The sequence below is a fragment of the Meles meles genome, chromosome 7, assembly GCF_922984935.1.
Source record: "Meles meles chromosome 7, mMelMel3.1 paternal haplotype, whole genome shotgun sequence".
Classification (NCBI taxonomy): domain Eukaryota; kingdom Metazoa; phylum Chordata; class Mammalia; order Carnivora; family Mustelidae; genus Meles; species Meles meles.
In genome coordinates this window covers 96,340,999-96,367,452 of record NC_060072.1, presented here as the reverse complement: position 1 = coordinate 96,367,452, position 26,454 = coordinate 96,340,999, and the positions used below count along the sequence as shown (strand labels likewise).

The 26,454-nt window shown below is 46.8% G+C and overlaps 2 protein-coding genes across 3 annotated transcripts; one reads left to right on the top strand and one right to left on the bottom strand.

Annotated features, from left to right (window-relative positions):
* The first annotated feature begins 130 nt into the window (after positions 1-130).
* On the top strand, positions 131-16,102 carry GLS2 (glutaminase 2). Of its 2 annotated transcripts, none has more exons than XM_046012241.1 (18): positions 131-416; positions 7,141-7,240; positions 7,923-8,044; positions 8,666-8,795; positions 9,331-9,410; positions 9,496-9,659; positions 9,875-9,933; positions 11,217-11,249; positions 11,532-11,590; positions 12,097-12,163; positions 12,308-12,358; positions 12,582-12,758; positions 13,640-13,771; positions 13,885-13,977; positions 14,145-14,206; positions 14,706-14,782; positions 15,213-15,276; positions 15,425-16,102. In XM_046012241.1, the coding sequence occupies exons 1-18, from the start codon at positions 235-237 to the stop codon at positions 15,579-15,581; spliced, it is 1,809 nt and encodes a 602-aa protein (XP_045868197.1). In that variant the 5' UTR covers positions 131-234; the 3' UTR covers positions 15,582-16,102. The 2 variants fall into 2 exon arrangements, with proteins under 2 accessions (XP_045868197.1, XP_045868199.1); XM_046012243.1 differs by lacking the exon at positions 131-416 and adding an exon at positions 430-667.
* A 140-nt stretch (positions 16,103-16,242) lies between these two features.
* On the bottom strand, positions 16,243-18,143 carry SPRYD4 (SPRY domain containing 4). The gene is made up of 2 exons (XM_046012245.1): positions 17,987-18,143; positions 16,243-17,665 (listed from the first exon to the last, which is right to left on the bottom strand). Exons 1-2 carry the CDS (start codon positions 18,069-18,071, stop codon positions 17,127-17,129), a joined length of 624 nt encoding a protein of 207 aa, XP_045868201.1. The 5' UTR covers positions 18,072-18,143; the 3' UTR covers positions 16,243-17,126.
* Between the last annotated feature and the right edge of the window lie 8,311 nt (positions 18,144-26,454).

Here is a 26,454-nt window from a genome sequence, read left to right as displayed (position 1 = left end):
GTCTAGGGGGGCGTGAGTGCATTTCGCAGCGGTCCAAGACACTTAGGGACTGGCGCCTCCCCCTGCTCCGGGACCCCACCCACTGGGCCCCTCCCCTTCCCTCCACATCCTAGGCTCCGCACTCCAACACCCAGCTCCCCCCACCTTGCGGCGTTCGCGATTCCTCCGCCCCTCCCTCCAACCAGCGCTCAGACTCCTCCGGCGCTCAGGCCGAGCGGGAGACGCGCTGGGGGGATGCGCTCTATGAGGGCTCTGCAGAATGCGCTGAGCGGGGCCGGCAGTCACTGCTGGCTGGGAGGCTGGGGTCACCTGAGCCGGAGCCCTCTCCTTGGCGGGGGCGTCCGGCACCACCTCAGTGAGGCCGCGGCGCTGGGCAGGGAGACGCCGCACAGCCACCAGCCGCAGCGCCAGGATCAGTAAGGCTTGCGGGACAGGGGCAGGGGACAGGCTCGCTCGCTACTCCCACTGTCGTTGTCGCCAGCTCCCGAGTCCCCTTACCCCGAGAGCGCATCTCATCTCCCCTCTCGAGAATTCTCCTCGCTCACTAGCCTGCGATGCCTTTTCCTTTAGATTTGGGGCTTTGGGTCCGCCGCGCTCGGGCGGTAACATGCCGTCCGCCCGGGAGGGCGTTTGGGCAGGTCGGTCCTCGGGATGGTGCCTGTCCAAGGTGCGTACTTAACTGGGAACGCAGATGGGCGCGGAGTGTTGCTTGATACACGTGTCTGAGTGCAGGGCCGTGTGCGCACCGCGCATCCTCACCCTCCCTCTCTCCTCCTAGGTCCACGGGTGTATTTTAGGGGATGAAGGGGTATGGAACAGCCTTCCGTCTCGTGTCTTGGTGTACTTGGGTCTGTCCAGCTGTATGGTGTGTCTGTGTTCTGCATGTCCTCGGCGTGTAATGTGTGATGCGCGTATATTATTAGTGCGCAGGTATGTGCGTTTGTCGTTTGCTTATGTGTTGGATGTGTGCGTTGTCAGGGCCCTCAAATCTGTAGAATAAGGGTAGTTTCCAATTGGTTGTTGAATGAGGAAAGTCATAATGGGGACAAAATCTTAAGATGCAGATTTCTCAAATCAGTCCCAGTCAGAGCCGTTGTTTGTGCTGCTCAGGCTCCCCGATTTCTCTTACAAAGAAATCATAATAATAAAAGGTTCGCTTCCCTTGGGCTATTATTCTGCCCCAGAGGCTGCACCTCTCTCCTCCACCACCCAGGAACACTTGGTGGCTGAACCTCTTTTCTCGGAAATGCAGACAGAGCTGAGCAGGAAATTTTGTCCTTTCCAGAAGCCAATGTAGACACTGCCCAAGTAGCTCTTGCTCTGTTATAGCAGGAATAAAAAATGGACCATCTCCCTGTCATTACATGTAGTAATGACATTCAGAAAGACATGCACACCATAATTAAAGTAGCCAGATAGACACAGCACTGACTGTCTCACCACCACTGGAGCCTCTGTCCTGACAGGTAACAGACCAGTAAGGTATGACTTACTTATTAATTTTTAGGCTATACGTGCCTCTTCTCAAGGAAACGCGGAATATTGAACTTTCAAAAATTAGCCCTCTCTCTTCCATTCTACTCTCTGTTCCAACTTTTCCCAAATAATCACCATGGGAGAAATGGTGGGATAGCTCAATGCCATAACCTCCCTCACCTTAAAACCTTCTGCGGGATGGGGAGTGAGGGGTATCCCTGATTCCTTCCACACACTCTTCCTTGTCCAGTGGAATCAGGTGAGAGACATATTCTGGGGAACCTTGATCCTCCTGCCTCTGACTTTGTGCTCCCAGGGAATTCGTGGTAAGGGCCTTGATCTGGTGTTCCCTTGGGCAGAAGGAGTTGAAACGACTGGGAAGGGCATGGGCTCTGGGAGTGTGATACCATGATGGGGAGGGGTTCTTGTGTTTGAGAGGGGAAAGGAAAGGAGAAAAGAGAAAATGCCCTGTTATTCGGGTTCTTGTTTGTTTTTTAATATTTAGCTTTCTTATTTCTTGTTATAAAAGAAAAACAAGATAGAGTATCAAGAAGAAAATAAAGGATCCCAATAATAGAGGTAACCCAATATATATCCATATATACCTTATATATGTATATATAAAATTTAACAAAAATAGGATCACAGTATTAATATTTTTGGTAACTTATCTTTTTCATTTACGAACAGCTTTTAAAAAAAAAAAGATTTTATTTTTTTATGATGGAGAGAGAGAGAGAGGGAACACAAGCACGGGGGAGCTGGAGAGGGAGAAGTGGGCTCCCCGCTGAGCAGGGAGCCTGGTGTGGGGCTCGATCCCAGGATATGAGCCAAAGGCAGATGCTTAATGACTGAGCCACCCAGGTGCCCCTGCGAGCAATTTTTAATATTGAATATGTATGTGTGATATCATCATTTTAATGGTGGCTATTTAGCCATTTTGAGATTATATTGTATGAGGCATCATAATTTAATCAATTTTCAGTCTGGTTACTGCAAATTTTTGTGCTCAAGAATTTAGAAATTCTTGAGAATTTCTACTCAGTTATTTCTTAGAGTAAATTCCTAGGAAATTTTGCTTCCCAGAGACAACTGTCATCAATATCTTGTATAACCTTCTAGAGATATTTTATGCATGTATCAGCAAATACATGTTGATATTTTCTGTTCATCATGTTGTACACATTGTCCTGCACCTTGTTTCCTCCCAACATTATATTGTAGATCAATCCATATTTGAGCCAAAGGGTATGCAGTTTACTTAAGGCTTGTGATACCTCAGTGGTACGGCATAATTTCCTGTCTTCCTTCAGCTTCCAGGCACAGAGAGGCCTGCCCTAAAGTGTTCTACATAATAACCTTCTTGAGTTATTCCTCAGATAGCTTTTTCATCCCTTTTTTTTTTTTTTAAAGATTTTATTTGTTTATTTGACAGATCAGAAGTAGGCAGAGGCAGGCAGAGAGGGGAGGGGGAGAAGCAGGCTCCCTGCTGAGCAGAGAGCCTGATGCAGGACTCAGTCCCAGGACCCTGAGACCATGACCTGAGACGAAGTCAGTGGCTTAACCAACTGAGCCACCCAGGCACCCCCTTCTTTTTTTTTTTTTTTAAGATTTTATTTATTTATTTGTCAGAGAGAGAGACAGAGAGAGAAAGATCACAAGTAGGCAGAGGCAGAGGGAGAAGCAGGCTCCCTGCCGAGCAAGGAGCCCGATATGGGACTCCATCCCAGGACGCCAGGATCATGACCTGAGCTGAAGGCAGCTGCTTAACCAACTGAGCCACCCAGGCGTCCCTTCATCCTTCTTCTATCACTGCATGGATCCTGTCCTCCCTAAAGTCACTGGCCTCATGTGACAACTGGATTTCCTCAGAAAAAGAAATTCCCCTCTCCTGGTATTCTCCTGGCCCTAAATACGTACATGCATCGTCTATGCCAAGTTTCTTGAGAGACTTGTTATTTTTTAATGCATTGTTTTAATAGATAGTATGCCTATATCCATATATACCATATTCAATAAATATTGTATACATATTTATATGGTTCAAAATTCAAAATATGCAAAAAGATATGTAGTGGGCAATATCCCTCCTACTCCTTTTGCCCAGCACCTGCTTCATCACCCTAGAGGAAGGTAAATCAGACTTATAAGTCTCTTTCTTTCTTCCTTTTTTTTAATAGGTTTCTTATATATCCTTCTAGAAATATTTTGTGCCTGAAGAGGGAAGTATATCTTTTTCCTTTTAACATAGATAGTACCATACTATGAACATGGTTCTACAGCTTGCTTATTTGTGTTAATATGACATCTTATTTTTTTTTAAAGATTTTGTTTATTTGACAGAGACAGACACAGCGAGAGAGAGAACACAACCAGGAGGAGTGGGAGAGGGAGAAGCAGACTCCCTGCTGAGCAGGGAGCCCGATGTGCAGCAATATGACATCTTAGATATCATTCCATATCAGTACTTAAGGAACTCTCTCATTTCATTTTTTTATACTGCATAATATGTCATTACATGAATATACCATCATTTACCTAGCCAGTTCCCTGTTGATGCACATTTAGGTCGTTTCCAGTCTTAACTATTACTAACAATACAATAAATGTGAATATGTTACTTTGCAGGTGTCTAAGTACACTTACAGGATAAATACCTCGAAGTCAAATTATTGGGTCAAAGAGTGTTAAAGGGTCTTAATTTCAAATACCTGTCATGTTTGGAATGATCTGAAAAAATATTCCCTCTAAACCTGTTGGCATATTAATAGCAGAACTCATGAAAACCAAGAAGTCTTCAGTACCTGGAATTTTAAGCACTATAAGCCAGCAAAAGAGAGATTTTGGGAAACAGGAAGCTTCCTAGAAATGTAACTTGGTAATTCTTTATTGAAGACCCACTATGTATTAGGGACTTTGCTCAATGTTAGGAAGACAAAAATTTTTAGAGGGATGTATATCTGTATATATCTAAATAGATATATATAGAGATGTATATCTATATATATAGAGAGAGAGAGAAAGATGTATGAAGAGGGAGGGGTGGGAGAATGGGCAAAATGGGTGGGAGTGTGGGAAATAAAGCCTTAAAAAATTTGGGAGAATTGGAATTAGAAATCTTTATATCTTAAAAAAAAGAAAAAGAAATTTTTACATCTTGGGGCGCCTGACTGGCTCAGTCAGTGGAACATGCAACTCTTGATCACCATATCACGAGTTTGAGCCCCACATTGAGTGCAGAGGTTACTTTAAAATAAAATCTTAAAAAAAAAAGAAATTTTTACATCTTTTCTGAATTTAATCTATAATCCAAAATACCATATCTGTTTAGATTTTGCAATGCACTTCTAATTTAGAAAAACAATGAATGTAGACTCTTAAAAAAAAAAAAAAAACACACACACACACAAAGACCTAACAGTGGAGCAAGGGAGATCCTTCTGTCAATAAGATGGTGGGTTTTGTCATACCAGCAGCATAAACAATATTGGGAGGTTTGAGGAAGCCTTTACAGAATTAGTATATTTGATCTGGACCTTGAAGGATGAGCAGGACTGTCCCAAGTAAGGAGAAAAAGGTCATTTCATACAGAAGTTGCAGCATAAGCAAAGGCCAGGAATGCTGACAATGCCTGGCCCATTTGGACACCTACCTATTTTCTGGCATAACTGGAGTGTCAGGGCATGGTGGAGAATAGGAAAGGAAGGTTGGAAGGCCTGTTTTTTTGTTTTTTTGTTTTTAAGTTATTTATTTGAGAGAGAGTGTGTGCATGTTGGGGAGAGGCAGGGGGAGAGACTCTTAGGGAAAACTCCCCACCAAGCACGGAGCCCAACTCAGGGCTTGATTTAGGGCTTGATCCCATGACTCATGAGATCACAACCTGAGCCAAAATCAAGAGTCCAACGCTTACCCAGCTGAGCCACGGACGTGCCCCTGTTGGCAGGTTTTAAAGAGCCTTGAGTGCCATACCAAGAAATAAGAACTTATTTTGTAGACACTGGGGAACTATCAAAGGTTTTTGATAGTTTTATTTTTTAAATTTTTTAAAGATTTTATTTATTTGGGGCGCCTGGGTGGCTCAGTGGGTTAAGCCGCTGCCTTCGGCTCAGGTCATGATCTCAGGGTCCTGGGATCGAGTCCCGCATCGGGCTCTCTGCTGAGCAGAGCCTGCTTCCCTCTCTCTCTCTCTCTCTCTGCCTGCCTCTCTATCTACTTGTGATATCTCTGTCAAATAAATAAATAAAATCTTAAAAAAAAAAAGATTTTATTTATTTGACAGAGATCACAAGTAGGCAGAGAGGCAGGCAGAGAGAAAGGAAGGGAAGCAGGCTCCCTGCTGAGCAGAGAGCCCGATGAGGGGCTCGATCCCAGGACCCTGGGATCATGACCTGAGCCTAAGGCAGAGGCTTAATTAACCCACTGAGACACCCAGGCGCCCTGATATTTGAGTTTTAGAAAGAACTGACACATTGTGGAAGATGGGTTGGAAGTCAAGGGAGTGTAGTAACAGTTAGGGAACAGACAATATGGACTGCTGATAAAGAAACATGGTTTACGGGGCACCTGGGTGGCTCAGTGGGTTAAAGCCTCTACCTTCGGCTCAGGTCATGATCCCAGGGTCCTGGGATCGAGCCCCGCATCGGGCTCTCTGCTCTGCGGGGAGCCTGCTTCCTCCTCTGTCTCTGCCTGCCTCTCTGCCTAGTTGTGATTTCTCTCTGTCAAATAAATAAAATAAAATAAAATAAACATGGTTTACTGAGCATTTACTTTGTGAAAAACTTTTTCGCAAAATGTTATGTTAATTAAGCCTACTTCACCCATGCGAAGTAGACATTGTTACCCTTATTTTACAGATGAGGAAGCAGGTTCAGCAAGATTAAATAATCTGATTTACTAACCCTATTAAGGTCACACAGCTTCTAAGGGGCAAATTCGGGTTTTTCTACCATACCATGCTGGCATAGGAGAAGAAAATAGGGTGGATTTGAGAGACATTATGGTGGTTACCATAATGTGGGGTACCAACTGAACATGGATGTAAGGTATGGGAATTCTCCAAATGACTTCAAGTTTCCAACTTGGCACCTGGGTGTGTGATACCACTATTAACCAAATGGGGAGCACAGGAAGAGGAGCAGAGGGAGGGAGGTGAGATTGCATCAAGTTTGTACATTTTGAGTTGGCAGTGCCTATGGGACATCTAGAAATGGAAGTGTCTAGAAGGCAGCTAGAAATAAAGGTCTGAAAGATAGAAACAAAAGAAAGCTAGAGAGTAAGATTTAAGATTTCCCAGGAAAGATGTGAAAGCTGGAAGTATAGGGAGAGATCAAATGATTCAGGCAGGAGGGTTGAGTGAGGTAGGGTGAGGACGCTTACCTATTTATTTGTTTGTTTGTTTATGTATTTATTTTAAAGATTTTATTTATTTCAGACAGAGCAAGTGAGAGAGTGAGCACAAGGGGGAAGAGCAGAAGGAGAAGCAGGCTCCCCACTGAGCAGGGACCCCCCCAATCCCAGGACTTGAAGGAAGGCAGACGCTTAACCGACTGAACCACTTTGGTGTCCCAGGGACACCTACCTATTTATAAGGCCATGTTCTAGAAGGCGAAGCAGGGAGCAGTTCTCATGTTCCTATTCTCCTTCCCTATCTCTGGCCCCAAACAGTGACTCATCAGAGAGTGGCATGCTATCCCGCCTGGGTGATCTGCTTTTCTACACTATTGCTGAAGGACAGGAACGAATCCCTATCCACAAGTTCACTACCGTAAGTTCCTCTCTATCTTCTCAGAATGCTGAGCCCTCAGGATCTCTGCAAAGCAGGAAAAGGAGGACAGGACAAGTGTAGGGCAGCTAATGCATTGCCTCATGAGGGTGAAGAGTAGGAGATGGCAGTAGATATCAAGGCTCATAAGGCAATCCCATCTCTGCTCCAGGCTGGAAAGATTAAACCCTCTGACTCAATCCATATTCTTTTTTTTTTTTAATTGGCACATTGGATATATCAGCACATTTTATTTTTTCTTGAAAGATTTTTTATTGATTTGTTTGACAGACAGAGATCACAAGTAGGCAGAGAGGAAGGCAGAGAGAGAGAGGAGGAAGCGGGCTCCCTGCTCATGCAGGGCTCGATCCCAGGACCCTGGGATCATGACCTGAGCTGAAGGCAGAGGCTTTAACCCACTGAGCCACCCAGGCACCCCTCAATCCATATTCTTGTGAGACTTTGACCCAAGGGGTTCAGAAACCAGCTGCCTTGATGAAAAAGGGCAGGAACTCTTATCAGCCTTCAACCCTGCACCATTCCTCCTTTCTTAGTCTGCAAACCCATTTGGTCCACGTGTCATAGTAGTTGGGGTTGAGCTAATTGTTATCCATTGGGAAAGAAGGTTAGGATTGCATTACTGTCCTTGTAGTTGACCTTACCAGGCTTCTTCTTTCCCCTAAAGGCACTGAAGGCCACCGGACTACAGACATCAGATCCCCGGCTCCGGGACTGCATGAGCCAGATGCGTCGCATGGTTCGAGAGTCCAGCAGTGGTGGCCTCTTGGACCGAGATCTCTTCCAAAAGTGAGGGCCCCACAGTCAAGGGCACCATTCTCAGAACTGTTCTGTGGACATATACTATGACAGCAGGGAGGGCTCCTGGTGACTGGATCAAGTCCAACTCCTCACTGTATTACTTATTTATTATACAAGTAACATATGAATGTTCACATACTCATTATAAAAGTGCAAACAACATAGAAATACATGTTCTCCCTTCCCTGTCTCCCCAACCCCAGTCCCTTTTCCCGGAAGGAAACATTGTTGACAGATTAGTGGGTATCTTCTAGATAATGTCCTATGCATTTACGTACATATAGGAATATATGTAAATATACTTATATGATTTAGGAATTTTAAAATATTAAGGTGACCCACTGTACATATTATTTGGGTACTTATTTTTTTCTTATATCCTAAGACACTGTGTCTTGGACTGTCTTTCCACATCATTGCCACCCCTCATTTTAGGGGCAAAAGAGACTTGAGACCCAGAAAGATAAAGTGACATGCCAAAGGTCATATAGCTGTTGGTCCCAAACCTAATGACCACTCACACTTTCCTTATTCCTGACTTCCATGGCTCCGGAGTGAGTCGCAGCTGCATCTCTCCAGCCCCCTAACCCCATCGTGTCTGGGATCCAGGTGTGTGAGCAGCAACATTGTGCTCCTGACCCAGGCATTCCGAAGGAAGTTTGTCATTCCTGATTTTGAGGAGTTCACGAGCCATGTGGATCGCATCTTTGAAGATGCCAAAGAGCTCACTGGAGGCAAAGTGAGGGCCAGGGGACTAAGGGCGGGACAAGGGCTCTGGGCCAGATATACCTTGCTTCTTGGAAATTTCCGGGGGCTGGGAATCCATGATTGAGAGATGAGAAGCGGAATCTCTAAAAATGGGGACAAGGGTTTTATGTATTTCTATACATGTGATTTCTAGAGCAGAGGAGGGAAGCCAAAGTTCCAAAGGGGACAATTGGCATGAAGGATTCAATAGACCTTTGAAGGAGACCTATAGTGTAATTAAGCCCAAGACCCAAAAAGGGAAGCTGACCCCAGAATTCTCTCTTTTTACCTTCTGTAGGCTTTACTGCCATTTCTATCAGAATAAGGCTACAGAAAGATAAGGCTTTCTTGGACTTAAGACTTAGGTGTCCCTGGGAACAATAGGCAGAAGGGAACCCTGTTGCCCTGCAGAGGACAGAATTCTCACTTTTATCTAAAAGAGTCTCCTGACCCTGAACCTCAGCTCTGTTCCCCTCTCTACATCCATATCCCCGTTCTGTCTGTTTTCTCTTTCCACTCATGCCCAGGTGGCAGCCTATATCCCCCAGCTGGCCAAGTCCAACCCGGACCTGTGGGGCGTCTCCCTGTGCACTGTGGATGGTCAGCGGTAAGATGCCGGGTGAGAGGACGGGGAGGCAGGGCACAGGTGCAGAACATAGGCTGACCCTTTTCGCGGCACCTGTCTGCTGCAGGCACTCTGTGGGCCACACAAAGATTCCCTTCTGCCTGCAGTCCTGTGTGAAACCCCTCACCTATGCCATCTCCATCAGCACCCTCGGCACTGACTACGTGCACAAGTTTGTGGGCAAGGAGCCCAGTGGCCTACGCTACAACAAGCTCTCTCTCAATGAGGAAGGTGAGTGCCACCAGAGCTCAGACCAGACTCATAGATGTCCCCCTTCTTATTCCCACCTACCCCTGCAGCCCTGTTTGTTTCCCTGACCTTCCTGATCAGTTCTGTCATTTTATCCTCCCCAGCAAAGAAAGATTTGTCTAGCCTGCAGAGTGGGCAGGCTGTAAAGGAGCCTTTGCACAGTGGCTAATAAGACTGGGTGGTTTATATTTCCCCAGGAATCCCTCATAACCCCATGGTCAATGCTGGTGCCATTGTCGTGAGCTCCCTGATCAAGGTCAGTGCCATTCTAGCCTTCTGGAAGGTACTGTTCTCTAAATCCCCTTGTTTCTATGTTCCTCATATCTCCCCAGCTCTTCAGGGGGATTACTGAATCTTTGATTCCTTTGAGGGTCTCCAGGAGGCAGTGAGGGCACAGCAACAACCACATATATTGAAGATGTTAGTAAAAGGAACTATACCTCTGCCCCCACCCGTGAGTTTGGAGCCCAGAGCTTCCTGGCCCTTAGAGAAGTGAGCAGGTCTTGACCCCTACCTAGGACCAAGGGCCACATGCCAGATACAGGGGGAGGACAGCACTACTGGGCACTGATTGGCCAATTCTGGGTGAGGGACACAGAAAGAAGGGTGAATGGCCAGGCCAGGGCAGCTATTCACGTCACCTGAAACTGTGAGTTGGCCTTGAGCAAGGGCATCAGGCTGGCCTGTCAGCTGTAGGTCTCCCAGGGCTTGAGCAAGAACCTGAGAACAGCGTGGGCAGCAACATTCTAGAGCCAATCACAGCCCCTCCTGAGGAAGGTGGTGTTAGGAACCCTCCCCCCAGGGACTCAGGTGTCAGTGTCCCTATGGTGTTGACACTATAGTTGACATGTGTAGGAAGCAACGGTGTGTGGTGGGGGTGGGGTGGGAGACCAGGCTCAAGCTCTCCCTTGCCCTGGATTACCTCTGCCTGCAGCCCTGTAACCCACACCTGCCTCATCCTATTCCCATTGAAGTAGGCCTTATTGGACCTGACTCTCAGCTAAGATCTTCAGCTTTATTTTGGTTATAAATATAATCTATATAACAATATTCTGTGCAACACACCTCTCATCCCATTCCTGTTAATCCCGTTGGTGATAGCTATGGGAGTCAGGGATATAATAAAGTGTGGTGCCAGCCTGGGCTGTAAGGGATGGAGATGGGGATCAGGAATTGGAGTGGGACTTGGGGACAGGACTGGACTCAGGACAATGAAGTGAGAGGCAGGGATGAGGCCTGGGATTGAGAATGGAATTGGAAGTGAGACTCAGATGGGTGAGACTCATGGATGGGCTGAAGTTATCTGTACTCATTACTTGATAATAAAATCTAAATGGTTTGGTTTTTAAGATTACTAGATACGCAGGCATACAAAAAAAAATCAGTCATAAAAAAAAATCATTATAAAATGTAAAATATTCCCAGTGGCAAAATCAGTGTAAGACATTAAACTCCACTAAGTCCTCCTGACACTCCCCTGTCAACATCCTGGGCTTGGAATGCTGATCTCTCTCTCTCTCTCTCTCTCTCTCTCTGCAGATGGACTGTAACAAAGCAGAGAAGTTTGATTTTGTAAGTTCCCTTGCTACTCAGCTCCTGGCTGCTTTTCTCCATAGCATGTTGTCCCCTCCACCTGCCCCAGTGCTCAGCTCTAACTCCACTCTGATAGTGCACCAGCCCATACTAGAAGCCTTCTTTCCAGAGGTGTGGAAATCTATGGCCTCAGAGGGAAAAGCCTCCTGAGTCTCTGCTGGGATAATGACTTAGAAATTCAGAAGGCTTCATCAGGCTAGTATGTGTTCAGTAGGGGTCCTCACCCATGTGATGCCTTTCATGTCCCCTTTCCTCTTTCAGGTGTTACAGTATCTGAACAAAATGGCTGGAAATGAATACATGGGTTTCAGCAATGCCACGTGAGGCCCCGTTTCCGGGATTGGCTGAATACATTGTGGGATATGTGCACTTGCCATAGAGAAGAGGGATGATAGAATCTTAAGAGGAGGAAATCCAGGGGAATTTTGGTTACCCAGCTTCCTCTGAGTCCATTCATTGACATTTGTTTACTTTGTAAAAGAATTTGTTCCATTTGTATTTAGTATTTAGAGAGGCAGTGTGAAGGTTTATTCCCAAGCCCTTCTTGCCAAGCCTCTCCAAGCCAGGAACCTTATCAGTTTCTCCAAACTAGATGAGTAGACAATTTGGAGGTTGGGGTTTCTTTTTCATACTTAACAGTAAAGCTATGTCCAGTGCTTGCTCAGGGTTAGTAGTTTTCTCCAGGATTACTGTGAGGATTTATTTGGGGGCTGATTTAGTTTGACACGTGTGATCTAGTTCTGTCTCTCTCGGGGAAGGTATTTTTTCCCCTTCTCCTAAAACCCACCCCTCAACCATCAAGTACTAAATTGGGTGTTTGCTTCAGATTCCAGTCAGAGAAGGAAACAGGCGATCGGAATTATGCCATCGGCTATTATCTAAAGGAAAAGAAGGTAACTGGGAGAGGCTGGTAGAGAAAGTCCCTGTGAATTCTGCAGCTGGTGGAAGGGCACATGGGGTTGGGGACTTCGGTTGAGATCCTGGCAGTGTGACAGGGTTTGCTGATGGCTGATGTTCTCCCTTCTTCTTCCTTACAGTGCTTTCCTAAGGGGGTGGACATGATGGCAGCCCTCGACCTCTATTTCCAGGTGAGCACACACTGCTGTTCAGCTTAGGGCCAAAGGAATAGGACAGACCGCCATCCTTGCTCTGACCCACATGAGGGATGCATGCTCTCCAGTGGTTCTGGTGTCCTTCAGAAACACCAGGGGAACTTTCTGAAAGATCAGGAGGCCAAGAATGTGGCTCTGTGCCCAAGAACATGGTGTTCGTGGTCCACACTGCACCCACCCCTCTGTCTTATCTCTACAGCTGTGCTCAGTGGAAGTGACCTGTGAGTCAGGCAGTGTCATGGCAGCCACCCTGGCCAATGGCGGGATCTGCCCCATCACAGGAGAGAGCGTCCTGAGTGCTGAAGCAGTGCGCAACACCCTCAGCCTCATGCACTCCTGCGGCATGTATGACTTCTCAGGCCAGTTTGCCTTCCATGTGAGTGCCTCCGGCCCTGCCATTGTTTGCTACTGGTCCGGAACCAAGAAGTGAGGACACGGAGTCTCTGTAGGTGGAGGCTGGAAGCTTGTTCCTGCCTCTCCTTCATAACTCCTAGTCTGGCAGTTGGGCTGAGAGTCCTTAGGCGAGTCTGTCAAACACACCGAGTCCCTCAAACACATTAATACATGATATTGCGGCTTCCGAACCCCGCTTCTGCCACCCTCCATGTACCTGGCACTTCTCCTCTAGGCCTCGGTGTAGAGGTCCCTTCCTCAGAGAGGCTTTGCTGACCATCCTGTCTCCAGTAGGCCCCCCTCCCACTGCATTCTCTATTGCAGCGCTCTGCTTCTTTCCTCCTGTGTTATCTCATACGCTGTGATTCTTTTTGTCTCTTGATCGTCCATCTCCTACCACCAGCATGAAGTCAAGAGACCATCCTAGTTCTAAGGCAGCATCAGGCACAGCATAGACACTCAACAAGTATTTCCTTACTGAAGCCACGAGTTTAAGGGAGACAGACAGGAGAGGAGTAAGGAAAGAAGCTAATTAACAAGCCAAGAGGTGGGCGCCTGGGTGGCTCAGTGGGTTAAAGCCTCTGCCTTCGGCTCAGGTCATGATCTCAGGGTCCTGGGATCGAGTCCTGCATCGGGCTCTCTGCTTAGCAGGGAGCCTGCTTCCTCCTCTCTCTGCCTGCCTCTCTGCCTACTTGTGATCTTACTCTGTCAAATAAATAAATAAAATCTAAAAAAGAAAAAAAAAAAGCCAAGACGTTGAGGTGGACATGACCTTGCCTGTGCAGTCATTTGGAACAGACTAACTTATTAATCCAGACTTGAGGGCACCACTAGCTTATCCTCAGTCTCAATTTTATCCCCAAGGTGGGCCTTCCTGCCAAGTCAGCTGTATCAGGAGCCATCCTCCTAGTGGTGCCCAATGTCATGGGAATGATGTGTCTGTCACCTCCATTGGACAAGCTAGGGAACAGCCATAGGGGCATCAGCTTCTGCCAGGTGAGTTATTTTGCCTGAAGATCTTAATGATTTTGAATGAGTAAATGAAACAATTTTGAGCTCCTAGTGAGTGCAGGGAGTAAATAATCGATCTCTTTGGCTTACAATTCTAGAAGCTGGTGTCTCTGTTCAATTTCCATAACTACGACAACCTGAGGCACTGTGCTCGAAAGTTAGACCCACGGCGTGAAGGGGGAGAAGTTCGGGTAAGGAAAACCCCAGGAGGCTTGTAAGAGTATTTCAAAATAGAACATTCCATTAATGGTTTAGCAATACCCTTGGCTAAGCATCTTTGGAGAAGGGTCACAGGACAGAGCTGAGCATGGGTGAGCCCAAAGTCACAGTTAATCTCAGGTGGGTATTTGTTTTTCAGAACAAGACTGTGGTGAACCTGTTATTTGCTGCCTATAGTGGAGATGTCTCAGCCCTTCGAAGGTACCAAATAAACACAGTAAAATACTCCTGATCAGAGATCTCATTAAGAGTCAACACAGCAAAATAGTTAAAGGCTTCAGCTTTAGAGACAGATAAAATGGATACAGACTGCATTTAAATGAGATTGTTTTAAGTACAGTGACTGCCATGTGATATGAATTTAAATAACGGCAGCCATGTTATGATTAATCTGGGTGCTAAGAGCAGAGTCCTAGGAGGGAAGTAAGCACCGTGCCTCAAGTAGATCACCAACATCAACAAACATGTGCTGGGCACTTACCACAGGTAGGCAGTGATGTTTCTGGAAGCATCACACCCCTGTCTGATTTGGGAGTAACGGTCTCATCTGGGTATGGAACATGATGATGCAGGGTCTGCAGATCTTAGCGAGCCTGGTTTATTTTTTCTGGAACCCATCTAGTCGTAACCCCACTTCAGAAAAGACACTAGTGATTCTAAACTAATCTGGGTAACTCCAGCTGCTTTCTACTACCCTCAGGTTTGCCTTGTCAGCCATGGACATGGAACAGAAAGACTATGACTCCCGCACAGCCCTGCATGTTGCTGCCGCTGAAGGTATCTGAAGGTTAAATAAAAGGGGAACCAGATCTTAAGATCCTTTTTTTTTCCTTTTTAAAAAATATTTTATACCCCCTTTTTTTTCAAGTAAACTCTGCTCCCAGTGTGGGGCTCAAACTCACAATCCTGAGATTAAGAGTCACATGCTCTACAGACTGAGCATGCCAGGCACCCCAAGACCCTTTCTTTTCTACCAAGAGTACTCCCTATTGTATATGCCCATAAGGTTACAGGGGCAGCAACTAGTTTTGTCCAGATGCCCTGCAGTCTTCAGGCCAACTATTATTGGCTGCCACAGGGAGCAAAATGGGAAGAGGCCTTTCCCCCATCCCTCTTGGTTCAGACTTCAGCTGCCAAAGTCTATATGGCTAACACCAAAAGGTTGAGGATCTATACCATCTCATTTTCCTTCTGCTCATATTCCTAGGACACATTGAAGTTGTTAAGTTCCTGATTGAAGCTTGCAAAGTGAATCCTTTTGTCAAGGACAGGTAAGAGTAAGCTAAAATTGGAGGTGGCCGGGGTGGGGAGTCTGGGCACAGCTTCTCTCCCTCTGCCCTCCAGCCACCACAGTCACGTAGTGTGACCAGAGCGCTGTTGCTGTTTTCTTTCCCTGATCCCGATCTCGGTTCCTTTTAGGTGGGGCAACATTCCCCTGGATGATGCTGTGCAGTTCAACCACCTGGAGGTGGTGAAGCTGCTTCAGGATTACCAGGACTCCTACACACCGTCGGAGACTCAGGCCGAGGCAGCAGCGGAGGCCCTATCCAAAGAGAACTTAGAGAGCATGGTGTGAGCCTGAGACATGCACACGGTCCCTGCGCGAGGAAAAGCATGAGCTGGCCACACACTCAATCCATAGCCACCAAACATGCTATGGAGAGCCACACTGCTTCAGTGGGGACCAAGACTTAGGCCACTGCTTTCTGTGAGAGTGAAAATACCCCATTCCCTTGACAGACAGAGTCTAAAGAAGTGCCTTGGTGGACACATGCAGTATAGCAATCCATGGAGATGATGAGCTTCTTCGAGGTACAGCCTAATGGTTTGGCCCACTCAGAATCATCCCAGGTCTTCGCCCAGGTTCCCTCTCCCTCCCCTAAAGAAACCATCATGAGAGAGACAGAGATACTCTGGAAAAGGGGCCCCAGCCACCGTGCACAGGTATATGTCCACAGAGGAAGTGGGACAGCCATGTACCAGGCTTTAAGTCTGGACAGGTCTGTCCTCCTTGGCTCGAAAAGTACTGCTGCTACTGCTAATTTTATAGACAGAGAAAGTATTTTGTGCTCAAATAAACTTTAATTACACAAATTATATTGTTGTTAAACCCAGTTATTATCCCTCTCCCTTAGGGATATCCAGCCGCATTGCCATCAGAAAGTAGAATAAGAGGGAACCGCAAGGTCAGAGCCTGAGAATACCTATTTCACATATATACTCACCCCACCACGTTTTCCTCAACCCTAAATATTACTGTAGGTTAACTGTATTCTCCTGCCAGAGGTCAGGTTGGGGAGGGGGAGTTGGGGGAGGGAGAGGCGGCAATACATGAGGGCTTGGGACTAAGCAGGCCCCAAAATGGGTTGTGCAAGACCTCAGGCCTCCCTCCTCCCTCTGGAAGTTCCAACTGTGCCAAAAGTATCTTACCTCCTTTGGTAACAGTTGTAACTGGCCCAGTGATTCTAACAGATTGACCAAATATCAGAGGTGTGCAGATTAAGGCAGATGGACTCTGGGTGGTGACAGCTGCAGCTGTGTGGGGCTGAGAGTCTGGTACTGAGGTACTGGGGAAGGAGGGCCCTGTTTCATTCAGACACAGTAAAGCACTTCCTGAGGGAGCCAGAGCCCAGACTCTATGTGCTATAGAGATAAAGGGCCAAGTCACTGACTGCACCACTCCTCCAGCCAGAGGTAGAAAGGATTTACTCTGGAGAGATCCTGTAGTGCCCCAGGGGTGGGTGGGTGGGGGGAATTATATGGGACAAAGGGAGGCAGAGGTTATCACAGTGATGAATAAATTCAAAGTTCAAAGCTAACACCCCAGGATTGAATGCAGTCTGAGAAAGGTCTGGGTACAAGGAGGCAGAGGAGCTGAAGGAAGCCAGTCAGGCAAAGTACACACATGATTGCTTGGAAAATCAGCAGTATTTTGGGGATGGGGAAGGGTGGCTGTATGCCCAACTTTCACAGGGTATGGGAGAGGAAGACTAAGATATTGCACAGAGAACCCAACACTGCATTTCCAAAATGAGACACTGTTCGGTGGCAAAATTAAAAGGTTTCAGACACTTTCAGAGAATGATTGAGAGCATGATTAGGGACTCCAGCAACAGACATATTAGAGGCCTTCAGGCACCTCAAGCCCTGAGTGGGTCAGCAGCTCTCCATCCCAAAGGGCAAAGGCAGGTACCACTGGACCTCGAAAATCTGTCTGAAGCGTGTGAACCACAGCAACCCTGCTCACATCCACCAGGCTCAGCTTCTGGGCCTCATACTCCAGCAGCAGCCCCACCTTCTCTGGCTGCCCGATGCCCTCAACAGGGGCTTTTTCGTTGGCCAACATGGTATGCCACTTGCGCTGGGCATAGGTGAACACCCAGGAACGATCGTCAACACCGATGCAACTATCCCGGGACATGTCCGCATCTGCCACTCCTATCCGGAACTGGTGGGAGCGCTTCACCGTCACCTCCCAGTAGTGCCTGCCACTGGTGACCGCTGTGTCTGCCAGCACCACAGCCCACTCCCGGAAGCGCTCCACATTCAAGGCCAACTTGGTGGGCTCCAATCCCACTATGCCATATTTGACACCTGTGTCACTTTTGAAGAGCACTAGGCTGCTGTGGGCGGTTTTTTCGTCCAATTTGAAGCTGAAGCCTGTGAGGAGAGCAGAGAGACTGGATGATGATGGGCATTAGAACCCCACATCTAGAGATACATACACATTACGATCTGAAAGGCAGTCATGAGTTCACGAGTACATGGGAAAGAGTCAGAATGTCACGCGGGAAAAAGTGGGGCACTTTAATATGGACCTTCGGACCCCTCGGGATTTAAAAAAAAAAGAAAAAAGATTGTGCCCCATGTTTGGACTCTCAAGACCAACGCAGATGGGGAGGGGAAATGAGCCAAAGGAGCTCCCGAGAATAACGGAAACCATTTTGGAGATTAAAGAAAAGTAAAAGGAAATAATCTTACCTCTGCGGGCTTCGGCGGCAGCAACCCCCAATCGTTTGGCTCCCCAGCGGCATAAGCAGAACGAACGTGCAAAAGGCAGCGCCATCTTGCGCCAGGGATGAATAGGGCACGCCCGCCCCCCCGCCCCCGGCCTGAGACCCCGCCATCTGCCCGCCAGCTCTTTTCCGACGTGGTGCGCGAGAGGCCGCCGCGCAGTATGATGACGTAAGAGAGCCAGCGCGCGGTAGGGGAGCGGCCATTTTAGTGAATTCTGCTCTAGGTCAGCTGCTGGTAGGTACAGTTTGTTTAGTTTTTTTCTGAGGGGCTTGCTGCTCACGTTTTTACCAAGTAGGACCTTTAAAAAGATGGAGTAGCAAGAGATCAAAAGTATAGATTTTAGAATTAAGCAATAATCGGATTCGAACCCAGCTTCACTGTGTGACTTTGGGCAAATCACTTAATTTCTCCGAACCTTAGTGTTTTCATTTGTAAAACAAAAATAATAACCCTTTAGACCTTGGTAAAAATTAAATGAGAGAATAACCTAGACTACAATCTGACAAAAAGCGATCCCTAGGTTAAGTGGCAAGTTGTTTTAATGAGTAATAATATGTAAATACTGTACATGTTGGTTTTGTATTTTCAGGGTTGTTGGAGAAGGACTCAATCTCTTCTGTATATTTCGTTCCTCATTGGCAGATTTGTATATTCAACAACCTATTAGACATTTCTACCTGGATGTTCCTGACCCCCCACTCCCCCAGCCCCCCAGTCAGCCAGTCACTTCAGATTTAACATGTCTAAAACTAACTTTGTTCTAAAAGTTAACTTTGTCTTCCTAAACAAGCTTCCTCCTCCACGTAGGTTCCCTGACTTCTGTGAAGTGCAACCCATAACCAACCAGCTGCCCAGGCTAGAAATCTGGAAGTCCTTGACTTCTTTGTCTCCCTCATCTCACATATCTGATTGTCCTTGAACCCCAATCGCATTATTTCTCCCCTGGACTACTGCATTGGCCTTCTAACTGGACTCCCCATTCTCTCCATTGCTGGGAAGAGGGAACATTTAAAGAGGCAGCTACGTAGCTCATGTATTTGGTGTTTTGTTTTAAGATTTTATTTATTTGAGAGAAATAGAGAGTAGAGAGAGCATGTTGGGGGAGTAGGCAGAGGCAGGGAAAAGCCAATTTCCTGCTGAGCAGGGAGCCCTGTGCGGGGCTCAATCCCAGAACCCTGCCATTATGACCTGAGTGGAAGGCAAACCCTTAACCACTGAGCCACCCAAGAGCCCCTTGCCTGTTAGGGTTGTTGTGTTTTCGTTTGTTGTTGTTTTTATTTGGCAGAGAGTGCACAAGCAGGGGACAGGCAGTCAGAGGAAAAGAGAGAAGCAAGAAGCCTGATCCTGGACCAGATCCCAGAACTCAGGGATCATGACCCCTGCTGAAGGCAGATGCTTAACCTACTGAGCCACTCAGGGGCAGCACCTGTTAAATTCTTGGGAATAGGGATTAAGGGACTAAGAATTCTTAGGAATGGGGATTAAATCCTTTGCTCTCTGTGCCCTAGGGCCTCAGTATTACCTTTAACACAGAGTAAGTGTACTGTTGGTTTTTAATTAAAAATGAATGAGGATGGGGGCGCCTGGGTGGCTCAGTGGATTAAGCCGCTGCCTTCGGCTCAGGTCATGATCTCAGGGTCCTGGGATCGAGCCCCGCATTGGGCTCTCTGCTCTGCAGGGAGCCTGCTTCCTCCTCTCTCTCTGCCTGCCTCTCTGCCTACTTGTGATCTCTCTCTCTGTCAAATAAATAAATAAAATCTTAAAAAAAAAAAATGAATGAGGATGAAGGGAGAAAGTTTTGTGCCCACCTTCTTGAAGTGCAGTGGCTGGCTCATTCTCCACCAGGGGTCAGCCTGGTCCAGCCTTTACATCCTGCCTAATGTGTGAGAAGAAATGTTTCTATTCCTCTTAATTCTAGGAGCAAAGGCATGGAGGACAGATTTCCTTCAGAAGAGTCCTGCTCTGTCAATACTTTGCATCTTCGTGGTAATGAGGGAAAAGTTCCTAGGTTGTGTTTCCGTAGTTTTCCTCCTTAGGTTCCATCCTAGATTCGAGAACTAGAGCAATCACTGCATATTCCTTAGACTGTCACTTAGATGCACCTCTGTTACTTTATTCCCATTCAGGAAATAGCTTCTTGCCTGTCATCTCTTGTGTTATTTCACTTTTGCACACTGACCATCCACCCGATGAACTCACCTTCATCATTCAGATGATTTACCTACCTTGTTGCTAATATACAAGTAATTAATTCCTTTTTTTTAAAAGATTTTATTTATTTTTTTGACAGAGAGAGTCACAGCAAGAGAGGGAACACAAGCAGGGTGACTAGGAGAGGGAGAAGTAGGCTTCCTGCCGAGCAGGGAGCCCAATGCGGGGCTGGAGCCCAATGCCGGGCTCAATCCCAGGACCCTGGGATCACGACCAGAGCCAAAGGCAGCCGCTTAATGACTGAGCCACCCAGGTGCCCCACAAGTAATTAATTCTTAACATTTCCATGCACAATAATTAAGAAGTGATAGAGTTTCACTTGACAGAAAAAAAGAAGAAATTTAAGGTGGGGTGCCTGGGTGACTCAGTCATTAAGCGTCTGCCTTCAGCTCGGGTCATGATCCCAGGGTCCTGGGATCAAGCTCCACATGGGGCTCCCTGCTTGGTAGGAGGCCTGCTTCTCTCTCTGCCTGCCTCTCCCCCTGCTTGTGTTCCCTCTCTCGCTATGTCTCTCTCTGTCAAATAAATAAAATCTTAAGAAAAAAAATATATATTCAAGGTATAGGGAACAGCTTCTGCTAAAGCACTGGGTAATGAAATAGAATCAAGTTTTGAGCAGTGACAAGAAGCACAAAATTGTCAGGGCCTCGTGCTGGGGAGATACGGAGAACAGTTGGAAAAGTTAAAGCTGAATTGTGAAGAGTCACATATTCACAGTAAGAATGTCTTTCAGGCGTTCAGGAACAGTTGAAGGGACACAGGGAGATGACAAATTACAAGTACTTTTATTAAAGATTTTATTTGAGAGAGAGCATGCACGCGCATGAGTAGGGGGAAGGGCAAAGGGAGAGGGAAAAACAGACTCCCCAAGATCACGACCTGAGCTAAAGTCAGGTACTTAACCAACTGAACCACCCAGGCACCCCTACAGGCACTTTTATAAAGATAAAACTGGCAGCAACATGGAGAATGAATTGGAGGGAACGAGACCAGAAACAGGGTCAAATGGGGGCACCCATTTACTGCTTAGTTAGTTAAGCAACTGCCTTCGCCTCAGGTCATGATCCTGGTAATCCTGGAATCGAGTCCCACGTTGGGCTCCCAGCTCCATGGGGAGTCTGCTTCTCCCTCTGACCTTCTCCCCTCTCATGCTCTCTCTCACTCTCTCTCTCAAATAAATAAATAAAATCTTAAAAAAAAAAAAAAAGGAACGGTCAAATGGGGTCTAAAGCCACTAGAGTCCTCCGGTGAGAGATGGTGTGGGTTAAGCCATGTAAGAGGTAGAATGGGTCGAGTTTTGGTGACTGGTTAGGTGGGAGTGAGAGGATAGGGGAAGGAGTCAAAGCTGATTCATAGGTTTCTGCTTTAATGAGGGAATACAAAAGGAAAAGCATGTTTGAATGGGGAAAGATAGTTCTTTCTGGGTTTTGGTGGGTTTTTTTTAAAGATTTTATTTATTGGAGCAACTCGGTGGCTCAGTCGTTAAGCGTCTGCCTTCAGCTCAGGTCGTGATCCCAGAGCATGGGGCTCCCTGCTCTGCAGGAAGCCTGCTTCTCCCTCTCCCACTTCCCCTGCTTTTATTCCATCTCTCTCTCTCTCTCTGTCAAAATCTTTAAAGAAAAAAAGATTTTATTTATTTATTTGTGACAGAATGGTGGGGGGTGGGGAGAGCCAGAAGGAGAGGGAGAAGCAGACTTCCCAATGAGCAGGGAGCCCGATGTGGCCTTCATACCACGACCCCGAGATCATGACCTGATCTGAAGGCAGATGCCCAGTCAACTGAGCCACCCAGACACCCCTCATTCTGTTTCAGATAGGCTGTATTTGAGGTGTCTATAGGACACCCAGGTGAAAATGTTCTGTAAATATATGGATATAGTTTTGTTTTTTTAAGCAGACTCCCTGCCTAGCAGGGAACCTGGATGCGGGACTTGATCCCTGGACTCCAGGATCATGACCTGAGCCAAAGGAAGTCGCTTAACCAACTGAGCCACCCAGTTACCCATGGATATGAATTTTGAGGGAGAGTGGAATAGATGAAGTCATCTAAGGAGAGGCTGTCAACTAGAATAAGAACGGTATATAACTGATGGTGCAATGCTAGTGAAAACCAGTACCTTAGATAACACATATACTGTTAAGTACTTAGAACAGGTTCTAACCATAGTAAGCATTGATTTGTCTGGCATGGAGTTATATCTGACTCCGTAGGAAGAAAAGGGAAGAAGGAGGCAAGAACGGGATGGGCTAGTCTGTTTGTACCTTATTTCTTAGATTAGCCCATTTTTAACATGTGGGGGTCCTCATCTGACCCACGTGCTAATTGGAGCTCTTAACTATAGACACGAGAGGGATGAGGCACTCAGAGCTTGGTGATTGTTCTGGACTTTGCCAGGAGTCAGCAGTCAGCAAAGTATAACCAGAGAAAAAGAGAGAAGGGGGGCCCTCAGGAGCTAGCCAAAGGGGCTGCTAGGCTGGCTTGTGCTATGCTGGGGCCTTTGTCCTATGAAATTGTCCACACAATGGAGCTGGGTCACATGCTGATGTGGCATTCTGAATACGGGCTAGGATAGAGATTCCACGTGGTGGATACAGAGACAGATGCTCACCCAGACCCTCAGGACCACATCTCGATTCAATTCACCCTACACTGTAATTGCCACAGACGATGTTGAAGACTTGATAACCATAAATTATGTTTATATCCAATTAATTCATGAATCACTTCATTTACATTTGAAGGCAGCTAACTTAACACATGTTTATTGCCTGGGTATATCTCATTTGATCCTCATATAATCCTATAAGATCAGCAAGTAAGATATTTCTATGGAACTCAGACCTAGGTTATGCTCTAAGTCTTGATGATACGGTCTGGCTGTGGTTTGGCTTCAGAGAGGGAGTAAGCTGGTGGATAATGTCAGAGGTGGCTGTGGTAATCACATGGGACCCACTGTGGAGAAATGAGACAAGACAAATAGCTCTGCCTGCAGATTCCCTGAGATTTATAGATGTACTTGCTCCCTAATATTATAGATTATGCTTCCTATGGCACTTCTCAGAGACTGAGAAATGGAGCCTTCTTTATTGAAGGGGGTACAGTAAATTTAGGATCCCTATCCCCATAAAGAGTTTGGAAGGCTGATTGTTAGTTCAAGAGATAAGTCAGTCTAGTTAGTGTAGAGATAGATGAGACTCCAGGATGATCACTTCTACAAGTGGTTAATACTTAAAATAAGTTTGTAACTGGTACCTGGGTGGCTCAGTGGGTTAAAGCCTCTGCCTTCAGCTCAGGTCTTGATCCCAGGGTCCTGGGATCGAGTCCTGCATCGGGCTCTCTGCTCAGGAGGGAGCCTGCTTTTCCGTCTCTCTCTGCCTACTTGTGATCTCTGTCTGTCAAATAAATAAAATCTTCTAAAAAAATAAGTTTGTAGCTACTCCAAGTTTGTTGTTTTACAAATCCCTTTTCTCCACATCCATAGTTCTTAGTAGGAAAAAAATTTCAAAAAATATTTGTATGCCTACTCGATGGCAGAAGGAAGAAAGGGGGAGAATCTAGAATTTTAAATTTTGGCAACCCCTGGAAAGGACCCCAAATATAATGAAGTAGAGTGATAGCAAAAAAAAAAAAAAAAAAAAAAAAAGAAAGAAAGAAAAGAAAAAAGAAAAAGAAAGTGACCAAGCTAACCAGAAGAGATGACAAGGATGAGTTGAGATGTGTCCTGGGTAATCCTGGAAGTGTTCGACCCCAGGAATCCCCTGCAGTCCCAGGCAATTCCTCAGAGGAACTTTCTTTTGCAGATTCCAGTGGCCCAGTTGCCAATTCAGCATTGGTACTTTCTCACTGGCTTGCTCTGTTTCTGGTGAGGAATGGAAATATCCTTACCTTGCCTTCCCTGGAATCCTCATTGCTTCCAGATCCTTGCTTTAGCTTTCCTCTTCACTTCTTTGGCTCCTGAAACCCAGTTGTATAAAGATGATTAGGAACTGGAAGGATGAGTCCTACTTGCACTGTGAGCACCTCTGGTAGACAGAAGCCATTATAGGCTTGTCCCCCTCCCGTGGTGAGTCTAGGTTGGAGGGCTAAAGAGGAAGAAAAAGATGGGTAGGAAGGGAATGCACAAGGTTGGGGAGACTGAATGTTTAGGTGTGAGTATGAAAGTCTAAGGCTCCCCTGGGGAGAGCACGGACTGGGTAGGGGTGGCAGGTTGAGGGATAAGCTTCCTCTCTATTGACTGAAGGAAAAACACGAAATGTTCTCTAGTCACAGGAGTGGAGCTCTCCCCTCTCTGACTACCTCCTTCTCCGGAGAAAGCACCTGAGACACTTGCTCCTCATCCCAACTCCACTCACCTAGACCTAGAAAAGAGTCTCCAAACCAGAGCAGGATACTCAAAAGAGACTCTGAACTAGATTGGTGAAATGGTGATCTAGAAGATGAGATTCCTGCAGAAAGGAGAAGCCACCATCTTTTTCTATACACTCCTTCCTTCTCCTATTGAAACAGACTTTTCCTCTTCTCTGCTGTTAAATCCCAGTCAAAGCAAATGGGGGCTTATTCTCTGATTACTCCCTTATTCTGTCCTTCAGTCTTTCTCCCATCCTCTCATGACAGGTGCTTGGGGGAGGGGCGGGCAGTAGGTGCAGGATGAAGAGGCTGGAGAGTTTGTTGAGGAGGGGAACAGAAAGAGGAAGAGGAGGAGAGAGGTGGGAGACCAGTGGGGAGAAGAGTGAAGCAGACACTGCCAGCCCACACAGCCAGCCTGATCTTGCCCCGCCCTCTCCCCCAGGACCTATAGTGCCAACAGTTTGGGAGAGACCTATTGACTAAAGGCCTAGGCACCCTGGTCTCTGTGGGGGTTGTTTTTAGGGCCTCGTGCCCCAGTGGGAGCTCTGTGCCAGGCACAGTCCCTCAACTCTTGCCTGAAGAGCTAGCTGGTGGTGGTGAGCCTGGCACAGATTTTTGATGAGGTCAGTGGGGCCCAGACAAATCCTGCCCTCACTCTGGCACTGCACCATGCCCACTGGCTTGACTCCCTCCAGGAGGTGTCCTATATCCTTGCCAAGAGCACAGCAGCCATCCTGGCCTAGGTCCTCTTCTACCTAGCACTGCCCCAGGTGGCTACAGCCTAGTTACTCATCCAGGTAGGCAGCAGCCCCTCTTCCTGAGTAGGGTGACACTAGGTAGGTAATGAGGGCAGGTGGCTGATAAGACTTTTAAGGAATGAACAAAAGAGGAGGGCCCCCTGCTCTGTGCATCCTCTCGTTCAGCTACCTTCAGTATGATGCAAATAGGCCAATGAGTTAGGCTCAGCCACTTAAGAATTTGGGTAACTTGTTGCAGATCCTTTGCTTAAAGCTGCCTTGGTAGGTAGGTGGTGGGGTCTGGGAGGCTGCCAAGGGGAGTGGGGGAGAGTTTGTGACCTCCCACTCTGGTCCTAGCACCTCTGGTCTCATCTAGGTAAGCAGGAAGAGTCATAGATAGGCCAATCTCTGGGCGTGGAGTGTTTCTTGCTATCCAGCAGGTATTCCCCACGTTTGCTGTGGCTCACTAGCAGTGCCTGGAAGCAGATGGGCCAGCCAGCCCAGCAATGGGTTGCTCAGTGACTGCTAGAGAACTGACATTGGTAAGAACCCAACCCATACCAAGCAGGGCCTTAGGGAAGCCTGGGTTCCACTCCTCAAGGGAGACACAGCTTCCCCCCACCCTGCCCCCTGCCTTTAAAGAGGCTAGGCTAGGGGTGCCTGGCTGGCTCAGTCAGTTAAGCGGCTGCCTTCATCTCAGGTCATGATCCCAGGATTCTGGGACTGAGCCCATGTGGGGGTTCCCTGCTCAGTGGGGTGTCCTCTTCTCCCTCTCCCCTGTGTGTACATAGTTTCTCTCTCTCTCTTTCTCTCAAATAAATCATTCTTTAGGGGTGCCTGGGTGGCTCAGTCAATTAATCATCTGCTTTGGCTCGGGTCATGATCCCAGAGTCCTTGAGATGGAGCTCCACATCAGGCTCCCTGCTCAGCAGGGGAGTCTGCTTCTCCCTCTCCCTCTGATCCTGGACCCTCACTGACTAACTAACTAAATAAATAAACAAATAAATCTTTAAAAAAAATAATATCGAGAGTCTAGGCTAATGGAAAATAATGGCTATTCTAGTTTAATGTAAATCTATGCAAAAACTCAAGTGAGTTTTTGAGAGCTTATATTGAATTTGTAAGTTTGTCATTCA

What these genes read in the sequence shown, in the direction of transcription:
- SPRYD4 (XM_046012245.1), bottom strand. Translation starts at nt 18,071, where the DNA reads ATGGCGCTGCCTTTTGCACGTTCGTTCTGCTTATGCCGCTGGGGAGCC. An exon ending in TGCCGCCGAAGCCCGCAGAG is followed by an intron (nt 17,666 to 17,986) that starts GTAAGATTATTT and finishes CTCTCCTCACAG; the next exon opens with GCTTCAGCTTCAAATTGGAC.
- GLS2 (XM_046012241.1), top strand. Translation starts at nt 235, where the DNA reads ATGCGCTCTATGAGGGCTCTGCAGAATGCGCTGAGCGGGGCCGGCAGT. An exon ending in CAGCCGCAGCGCCAGGATCA is followed by an intron (nt 417 to 7,140) that starts GTAAGGCTTGCG and finishes GGCCCCAAACAG; the next exon opens with TGACTCATCAGAGAGTGGCA. An exon ending in TCGTGAGCTCCCTGATCAAG is followed by an intron (nt 9,934 to 11,216) that starts GTCAGTGCCATT and finishes CTCTCTCTGCAG; the next exon opens with ATGGACTGTAACAAAGCAGA.